Here is a 10613-nt window from a genome sequence, read left to right as displayed (position 1 = left end):
CTAAAGAATAATTGTGGAGACTTGGCTAGATCAATAATATGGATTTTTGTTGTTAGGTCTTGTAGTCTGCACCATAATGAGAGATAGGGGACAGTGGCTGTTTTCTAATAGAAAATAAAGGATTGGTTTCCGTGTCTTTCTACATTTGAATGCAAAATGGCACACTTGAAACTAATTCAAGTTGTTAAGAAAAGGACCATTTTCTATTGCATTTCTGCTATCATATAAACATGGCAAGTTAGATCAGCCCCCTGTACAGCAAGTGAAATATTGCCTTTACATTTTCCTAAAAGTTAAAAAGTCTCAAATTCTGAGGTTGGAATGATAAAATTGTTAAGCATATCCAGAAGAATGTAAAATACGTCTGTGTATCAATACATGCTCATAACATCAAATGAAGTATTATGTCTAGATATGAGGCATTCAACCTACATCAAGCTTCAGGGCTAAAAAATACTGTGTAATTGAACATAAAGTCACAAGTGAAGAAGATTTCTGTGTGTTTGTGTGGATTTCTGTATTTGTGCGTGTACCATGATACATACAACAAAACAGATAATTAATTTATTAATATGCCTGAAAGCAAATGTTGCAAAAAGTCAGATGCTTTAAAAAGCAGGGGCCAAATCTCCTCAAGTCTCACATTTGTAGATCCAAAGCCTCACTGACTCCCTCAAGAGCCCTGCCTGCATGAGACCTCCCAGATCCGACGTAGAGGAGCGTGGAGTATTTAAGTGGCAAATCGTTTTACAGGCTGGATCAGTTTCCCTACTTTAAAGCTGTTGGTTGGTTTTGAATCATTTCTTGTGGTTCAAAATCTGTTGCAAAGGCCCAAATATAAACTACCCAGTAAATATGTGAGCCTGCAAAGATGCTATGGGTGCTCTGTGTTCTCATTAGTGTATGAAGCTGCAGGCCATACTGAAGTGTGCTCCTAGATGTTAAACACAACATGAGCTAATTTATGACAATATATAGATGATGAGCAATTTCTTGGTAGGCATGGAATAGCATTTAACTTTAAAGTGTGAATTTAATGCTGGGGTGTTAGACATTAGTGCTAGTTAGAAAGATTTATACTTAAAATTGATTAATTAATTAAATTAATATTAATTATGATCAAGCATTATGTGTAGTCATTCTATTCCTTTTCTTTGATATTTTGATGAATTGAAATGCTACATGCTGAAGATCCTGATTTAAAAAATGCCAACAAATAATCTAAAGAAAAGCCTGAGTTTATGCAGAAGTCTCTGTGTAACAATCATGCATAACCTCAGCAATAATATTATTGACAAACATTTCGCACTAAAATTCACTTTGTTACATCATTTAGCACAAATGCATTCTTCAAGTGATAGTAGGATAGGTTTCCATTCTGCTTTTTCTGTTGGTTTTTTTTAGATTCAATTACAATCAGAAATAGCTAGAATTGACTCCCAAAAGAGGTACTGAAATTATTTTACACCTTAGATACTATCTTGGGATACTCTCAATCAACCAAATTTTCAAAAAAGCCCAGAGTCCTGTAAAGTCTCACTCTGCCTCACCTGACTGGATTTGGATGCAGAAAATAACAATACAATATTTGCTTTATTCTGAAATGGTGAAATTCTGAAACGTGTGCCCATCACTTTTCATAGCCTAGCTATGTGTTGGAGGCTAATCAGCATTTCAGTGATTCCCTTTCAGTGGTAAGATTGCAGCTGCCTTGGAAACTTTGGAGGAATTGCTTTCCTCCTGGTAGCACAGGGCCCAAGGACTCCCTCACTGTGGCAACCAGAGTGAGGAGCTGGAGATCCTCAGGACCCTCATCAAAGCACTGATGGGAGAGGGCAGCTCATCTCTGTGGTGCTCTCCAGGGAGCTCCCACTCGTGAGATGGTCTCTTGCTTGTATGAACAGCATTCAGAGTTAACTGGGGCACTGTGACTTTCCAGACAGTCTGTGTATCTGTGTGCTTGGTTATGTGGGAATAAACAGCGTCAAGGTTTCCACCCCTTTGTCTTCACTGGAGGACTTTGTAATTTGACACCCAACCTCTTAACCCAACCTTCTTGTAGGAACTATATTTCCTTCCCACTGTGAAGAATTTGAAGGAGACTTAGTTTCAATGAGTTCAGCATCACTGCCCTACCAGACCCCTCTCCACTATGTTATTGCAAAAGAAGACAATTTGGCTCCAAATGACTAATGCAATTCTTCTAAAAAAAATTTAAAAATTTCAGTCTTATCTGAGGTTTTTGAGTCCATACCTGAGATAAGCGTTATTAATTCATAATGACCTTCCATGTGGCCTTTATGGGCTGAGATTGCTGTGCATGTTAGTATATATTGGGCAAAAATATTGCTGTTAAATGATAGACTGTATTAATAGGCAACAGGGCAAAATCCTAGTTTCTCTTTTAAAAAAAAAATACTGAAAAGAGGGCATTTATGCACTTTTAATGAGTATTCCGTTTGCCAAAATCTCTCATATTGGTCCAGCGGTTTGGAATGAAGAATTGTCATTTGAAGATGAACAATGTAAGTTCTGCTGCAATTTCAGTAGCAATCCCAAGACCTGTTTTCTTTATGTCATGAAAACTTTAGAAGCATTAACAGTGCTGAATTGCCACTGGTACTGAATAATATGGATTTTATTCTTGCCTGTACTCTTCTTGTATTCAAGAAAATAATTTAATACTTACTAATAAATAGAGGGTAACTAAAGATGACTGTGACCTAGTCTGTTAAAAATTTCTCAGTACCTTTAATTTGTTAGTAAATTGAATATATTTTATTTAAGCAGAATCATGTATACAGTATATTAACTTTTTTTTCCAAGCAATCTTTACTCAGCACAGAAAGGCCAGATGTATGGGAATTGTAAAAAATCAGGATATGCATAAAAACTGTTCAAGTGCATAAAGCAGCCCCATCTGGAAGACATCTAACAGAAATGAAGTTGTACAAAACCATTCCATTGATAATAAAGCTAATTTTTATGGGTCTGACAAGTATGTAATTATGTTCAGTGGTGCTTTTCAGATTTTATCACAGTCAATAAACCGCAGTGGTAATTTCATTCCCATTTGACATATTTACATGGAAACATTTGATTGGAGGAATTAGTAACCCTGAAAGCCTTGATAGATATGTTTTAATGATCTGTGACCTCCGCAGTCCCTCATCTGTTTATTGTTGCAACAGGCGAGAAGTCGTTCCTCTGTGACCTTTGTGGCTTTGCCGGCGGGACACGTCATGCCCTCACCAAGCATCGGCGGCAGCACACAGGTCAGTAAAGCTGTCTTTACTCTTTGCTATATTTTCTCCAGGAAGGGAGTCCCTCTACACTGGACAGTAAGACAAGTCAAATAGCACGTTACAGCACAAATAATACATTGGCTCATTGTTTACTTTGCTTTTTCTCATTTTTGTAAAATCGGTATGCCCAAAGTCTGCATCAAATCTGTTAGCTGGGAGTTTGAATAATTGCTTGGGGGAGGGTGGGGGGTATTTTTGGTTTGTTTGTTTTGTTTTTTTTTTCTGAAGGAATTAGAATTGTAAAGACTGGCTTTCTTCTTTAAATGAATGGTAAGTCTACTATTTTTTTTTTCTGAGGCCCAAATAGATTACCTACTGTGAAGATTTTACAAGAGTCTGCTAGAATGTCCCTGGGTGAAAATTAGAGACTACATATAGATTAATCCATTATTTTGGACTGAGGCATAGTGTTGTTTCAGTTGCCCTTTTGTAATTTTAAGATAGTATGTAATTAATAGGTGCAACTTTAAGAGTTACCACATGGCTGGCATGTAAAGCAAGATTTCTCTTCCAGAATTAGTAAAGCTTTCCTACCACTTGGTCATAAAATTTTAATATCAGACAAAATTAAATTGGTTCTTGGTTTCAGAAGACCAGGAAAGGTGTAAGTATTAAACATTTATTAATACATTCTACTTTAATTGTGCTTTTTAGTAGTTCCTTGTAAGTGTTTGATTATTTGAATAGATTTTGTTCAAACAGACGTAGAAGTGTTGCTGTTAAAGCCAGTGTAGTTTTTTGTTTTACTGGCTATCATGAGGATAACGTATGAGTTAAGTAACCATTGTCTAATGTACAGTGGAAAGAAATGTCTAACAAATGAGAAGCTATAGTTGTTACATCATGAAATTTCCATGGATTTTGTAAAGGAATCACGGTGGGAGATTTTATTATGTCCCTGTATAAACTAATCTTCATTCAGAACATACACCATCTAAATGTGTAATTTCCTGGAGAGCAGCTACCCTCTTTCTTGAGATCTTGAAACCATTCTTCCCACCCTGTTTTTAGTTTATTTGAGCAACCATATTTAGAGGAGACTTTGATGCCTTCAAAAAGGTGGGGTTTTCAGTGCCAGTCAGGCAATATCTTAAAATGGATAACCCCACCCCCCCCCAAAAAAAAAGTATATTCAGGGCCAAATTTTACTTGCAAATCTAGCTAGTAATCCTACTTTCAGAATTTTTTTTTTCTGATAATAAGGAACATCAGTTTGTGGGATAGTACTGCCACAGTCAGTTCCCATTCACTGCCAGAAGTTTATGTTTTTCAAGTGACCAAGAAAAGTCATTTAGTAAATATAATAAGTTCTCTTAGTATTACACTTTCTGAACTATAACAGGAGCAATTACAACTACTGGAATAGAAGCTGTATGCTTCAGTTGTAACTAACAGCTTCCATTTTTCTGGAGCTTTGAAAAATTTTCACGTATTAGCACAAGTTGACCAAATGTGGGCTAAGAATGTTTTTCTTTAGGAGAAATAAATTATTGTTCTCAGTAGGATAGGAACTACCCCTTGATTTTATTGGCCTACCATGTGACACACTGGGGTCTTGCATATGTCTAGGACTCACAGTTCATGCAGCCACACAAATAGTAAACAATCATTTCAGAATGGGGAAGTAGAAGAACTGCAAATTCTTGTACGCACCCTTCTTGTCTTTACCTATTATGTGAGTGCAGATCTGGTTTCTCCTAAATGTAAGTCCCTATAATCAAATATATATTTATATTTTTTTGTATCATTAGGCCACAAGCAATAGAAAAAATATTTTCCTGATTTCTGTACAAAATTGGGCTGAAAATATGGTGTTTTCCTGGTGAAAAGCTGTCTAGGTTTTTGAAGGCATTTTGCCCTTCTTTTACCAGTGTGGTAGAGGCTTCTTGTGCTATGATCACAGGGATTTACAGGTTATAGATCATGAAGCTTGCATCTAGCAAGCATAACTTTATATTTTATGTCAGGACTGGAGACTCGTTATTACTTTGCTATTAACTTTATACTATACAGGACAGTATCTCAGAGGCAGAGGGATCTATCTTTTTGGCATTTATCTGCCTCTGTGGCACAAACAATCAGAGAAGATTCTTTAGCAGAAAAATTATCTGTAGCTTCTATTTGTTTCAAGGAGAATGACACAATCCACCTTTGCCTGCATTGTTGCACTTACATGGGTTCCCTTGTATTTTCATCCGGTGCTCAACTCTATCTCAGTCATTAGCTGCATGCACTCCTCTTTGTACCTTTTTTTCCTCTGTCTCCAGTTGGCACAATTTTCCCCAAGCAGAATGCCAAAGCAAATTACAATCAGGTTTGAAAGGGATAGGTATCAAAAATAGTCTAAATGGCTTAAATAATTCCCTACTGTAGTACAAGCTGTCTAGGGGGCTGACATAGAACATCTTCCAATCCAAGATTACTTCTATCACTTGTCAGAGACCCTTCATTCAAGGGCAAATGAGCAAATCCTCACATGTAGTTAGGGAGTCTTAACCAACTTAACAAGCCTACTCTCATCCCAGCCTCAAGGCCTGAGATGTCCTGACACCCCAGAGAAATGTTCAGCTGCTGTTAGATATTTGACACAAGAGAGGACTGCCTGTAGGATCAACCACTTAGACTTTTGATACTCCTGATTCTGGTATTTCTTACTCTGTTCTTCTCTTTTTAGATGAGATTATTTGTATCTACCTGGAGAAATACCTTTATCTAGTGAAAGATGCATTTTCTTTGGAAATATTAAAGGGAGCAAGAAGTATAACTTGGTGTGGAAAAAATGACAGAATATGGCCCTTGGTCACTCTTGGAGCAAACTGTAGGGACTAGTTTGGTAAATAGGATGTTACCCACTGAAGAGATGTTTTTGCTTTTTGAATGAAAAGAAGTGCAGGAATGTTAAACTGAAAGAAAAAGCCATTAGTTTTAAGACTTGAAAAATGTTTGTACTTATGTATTTACAAACATGATGCAGATTTCCTTGATAGAGGCTTTCTCAACTGTAAAGTAGGAACAAATAATTTGACCCGTCAAGATTTCTGATGTTTTACCAGTTGACATTTTTATTCAGTGTTAAATACGTTATGTCCTTAGTGGCTAATGTGGTCCTGTGAGAAATGCACACTTTGAACATAGAATAAGTCCTTGACTGATTTTGTCCTGGGAAAACGTTCTGTCATTATTTTATTATCTTAATGCACCTTCTTACAGTCCTATTCTGAAAGAATCTGTCTATAGAATTCTGCAAGTCTTTTACTGACTATGTAAATATCCATGACCTGATTTTCTGTTTTGTGAATTGAAGCAATGGCAACCTGGAGTGGTCCAGAGTTTGACCGGAATTTTATCACACTGTAAAGAATACTTACATCTCTGTCTGTCGAATGCTTTACCATAGACACTTGTGGCTGCCTAGGCTGTGATAAACTGTCTGAAGAAACTTGGGCCGCTTGCAGTATCAGCCAGTGCTACGTGGTAAATAAGGGACAGCTTGTGGTGCTGCAAGAATGTATATGCCATAGTTATGGTGTGTCAACAAGACTGGGAATAAAAAATTTCATCTTTTGAGTCATCCCGAAGCAAGTGCTTTTGAGTCGTATTTTGTTCCAGTAAGAAAATCTGCCTGAAGATAGGAAGATAAATAAATAACATTGCAAATTTTAGCATTCACTGAATTTAGAATTAGTTGCATTCCACAAAGAATCTAAGTGATTATCTGAACTTTGTAATAAAAAAATAACTGCCTCCTAAATCATTCACCAAAAATACACACACACATACGCGAAAGAAGCATATAATATCACATAATTTTAATATTTTGCCTTAATCATGATCAACTAGGAAATTACATAAGAGAGAAAAAACAAAAAAGCGTAATTATTTCTGGCTTGAAATGCAAACATGGAAACACTTAATAATTTTAAAATATCTTTTTTTTGTGTTCTTATTGTTCTGTTCTCCTCCTTTGTTTGTCTTTTGGTATCACTCTAGTTTTCCATTCTTCAACATATTGCTTCCAGTTTGTGCTGTAGTAGCTGGCTCAGTCCAAGAGTGCTGATCAGTAACAGCCTGTGTTCTCTTGTATGAAATCCCTTTTTTAATGTTGGTTAGTACTCCTGCAAATTGCAAAAACCCCATCCTCATCTTCTACACAATGACAGTCTACATTTGCTTCTCATGTGTTGGTTGTGGTGGGATCTTCCTGGTCATGACAGAATTACATTACAGCAGTAGGGTGTTAGCAGGTAAGTACACCTACTGTACACTAAGTACAGCACTTGCATGGCAGTCACCATGAGCTTATGGAGCTGCTTAAGAAGATCGTGTCTTTGTTCAAATATTTTCATGAATTTTTGAAGATGGTAGCTTATATCGTACAGATCACTGTTTGTATGATTACTTCTGCTCACTCATTTCAATCTTGTGCTTCTCAAGACATTTATAGGTCAATGTAATAAAGAAAGAAAATTTAATAGTATATGTGTTTTTATCCAGATGAGTGACTCACTTTGTGTTTCTATTTCTCATGTGAACTGCTCTTTTACTTTAATGTGTAGTTATATTACTCGGCATTGAATTTAATGTAAAATGTAGCCTCTTCTCTTCAACTTCCCCACCACAGCTTAAAAAAATTATAATGTTGAATACTACAGAAAATGTAGCACAATAAGGAGACTTATTGCTCTTTTCAGCAAGGGAAGAGGTGAAATTTGAAGAGCATCTCTGTTGCTTTTCTTTTCCATTTATGCCAACATTTGTAGCAGAATGTGGAACTTGATTATAGCAAACCTTTGACCAGAAAAGACGCCAAAAACCTGTTTTTTTAAAAACTCTCTCCCTACCTCAAAGAAATTGTCTAGTGGCAAGAGAAAAAGAAAACTTCGGTCATGGTTTAAGAAGAACAGAATGGGTAGAGCTGACGAGGCTTACTGGTTAGCAGCAGCTTTAATAAATGCTTTTATAGTCTGGTGCGCACCATGAACTGACCCTTTTATCATTTGCTTTCACAAACTTTGATTGTTGGAGCTCAGATTTTTCATGTTAGGTGACTTAAACAACTGACACATTTCAGAAGTTGGTTGCAGTATTGTCAAAAATGCAAACCCACTTCTTCTGTGATCCATGGTCAGGAAATGGAGCTTTTTGAAAGTACTTGTATTTAAAAACAAAATAAAGGCCCAGAAAGTGGGTCCTTGATCTTGGAATGTATATCCTTACGTTTCCCCCCCACACACACAGCTTCTTGACCATTGGGTCGTTTTGGGGCACCTATCGGGTTTTTTTCATGGTGAGGCACAGACAAGTCTTCTGTAATAGTAATGGGAGGGTAGGGTGGTTTGGGTTTTTTTAGCTTTATTGATCTTTAAATAAGTAAATTTTGTCCTTGTACATTTTTGGATACTATTTTATAGTTTTTACATATGGTTTTTATTGTTTAAAAAATATTGTCAATATTGAATTTTTTTGTGTTATTTTAATTTTGTATGAATTAGAAACTTGTTTGGAGGTAAAGAAGAGTCCTGGAATTTTTAGTGGCAGCCCATATTAAAAAAAATATTTTTATTGCCTGAAATGTCTGAAGGCATGAAGAGTGGAAGGAAAATTGGAGCACAAAAGCTTACAAGAAGCATTCTGGCCCAAAGATAGGGAAGCCAAAAAATACTTGAATGAGTAGGTCTGTGGAAAACTTTAATAAATAAACAAATAAATAAAAGTACTCCTGCTACAGATAATATAGTCTTCAACATCCCCCAACCACAGGAAATACCTAGTTGTCTCTTAGATTTTTTCAGCTGTACTTATCAACCTGGTTAATTTTCCATAAAGATACTGTTTCCCATGTGCAACTACTAAGACTTACAGGCTATGTTAAACCATCTTTTTTCCTCCTGATTTGGTTGGCTTTTGTTTTGTGGTGCTGCTGTGATGTATTTTCTGTCAGGTGAGATTTACACATAGTCCACTTGAAAGGAGCAGTTAGCCTCAAAGCTTTCCTAAGGAGAAACTTCCTGGAGCAGTGGGCAAGGATTATAATTTTTCTTATGGTCTCGATGGAATTTGCAAGACCTCCTGGCTTCAATGGGCACTTGCTTGGCTCACAGCCCCACTGGCCCTGCTGTGGCACAGCAACAAACCTTTACTTGATCCATTCTCCCTTGAATGGCCAACTAAAAATCTACTTTCAGTTCAGATCTGCCTTTTTTACAGGGGGGCAAGTTGGCGAGGTTCTAATGCATTTTAAATGAAAGCAGTTAAAATAAATATGTATGTTATCTAAAATACCTGTGACTTTTCTATTTAGGCTTCAAAATGTTGCTATCTTCTTTAATACTAGATGATGAAATAAATCAGAACAAGAAATCTTCAGTTCAAGAACAGGTTATGTTGCTAGGGAGTCTGTGGCCTCCCAGAGAGTTTAATTGAAGAAGTAGCTAGTACCATTCAAGCTGCTGGGAGAATCAGCTTCTCCAGAGCAGAGTGTCAGAGTCTGTCAAGAAAACCCCATTTGGGGCAGGAAAGACATACTTTCTAGCAGTCTCAATTTGTCCAGCGTAGAGGCTTCAGCTTTATGCCCTGCCCCTTCACCTTTCCTTGTCCCATGAAACAATAACTGAAAAACAGCAGCTGGTATTCTCTCCAGCAACTGCTAAAAGCAATTATTCCAAGTCTTTATGGAGCTTTCAGAAGCTACTCTGTTGTCCTTTTGTCCAGCAGAACAGGCTTTTCAGGCCTTGAGGACCTTGCATATCTTTTTCCCTTGGGAGGGAAAACCCCAACAATCTCCAAGAATGAAAAATGCAGATTTCTCTCTCTCCTCTGGCAAATATTCTGGCAAAGTTTGTTTTGAAGTCTTGAGTGTCTCATGCTATAAACAGGCTTGAAAAATTTGGCTTGGAGGCATGGCCATTTGGGAGTGGCCTTTAATTACTGATTGCAGAAGGCCACTTTTACTGATAGTCTTGTGCTGGTGGTATATCTTCTGGCAGTCTGAAAAACTTCACATTGTACCTGCTAATAGGCTTAGGGTTCAATTTTGATACTACCAGTTGTAGAGCGCTGAATATTCTACAAGGTACATGTCTGTCCCTTGGAGTTTTGTCCAGACTTCTTAATCCTTATGAAATCTCTAGGATAAATACTTCTGAAGGCTTGCACAATGCAGAGAAGATCACCTAAGTTAGGAGCTGCCTTTAGTCTTTTGCATACAAAAAGAAACCTGTTTCCTCCCTATATGGTAACTACATGTGCTAGAATATTTCTGGGACAACCAGTTGGAAAAATGGGATGCAGGTTCATAGCTAGGCATCA

At 37.0% G+C, this 10613-nt stretch overlaps 1 protein-coding gene across 2 annotated transcripts in view; it reads left to right on the top strand.

Moving 5' to 3' along the window:
* Nucleotides 1-10613, top strand: part of ZNF407 (zinc finger protein 407) — a 333641-nt gene that overhangs the window by 195366 nt on the left and 127662 nt on the right. For both annotated transcript variants that reach the window (XM_017819557.1, XM_017819558.1), the window contains exon 6: nt 3192-3275. In XM_017819557.1, the coding sequence (XP_017675046.1) occupies nt 3192-3275 (84 nt within the window). The remainder of the gene's footprint in view (nt 1-3191; nt 3276-10613) is intronic.

This window comes from Lepidothrix coronata, unplaced genomic scaffold (genome assembly GCF_001604755.1).
Source record: "Lepidothrix coronata isolate B3197 unplaced genomic scaffold, Lepidothrix_coronata-1.0 Scaffold75, whole genome shotgun sequence".
Classification (NCBI taxonomy): Eukaryota; Metazoa; Chordata; class Aves; order Passeriformes; family Pipridae; genus Lepidothrix; species Lepidothrix coronata.
Note: the sequence above shows the minus strand (reverse complement) of the source record. Positions and strands in the feature narration are given on the sequence as shown.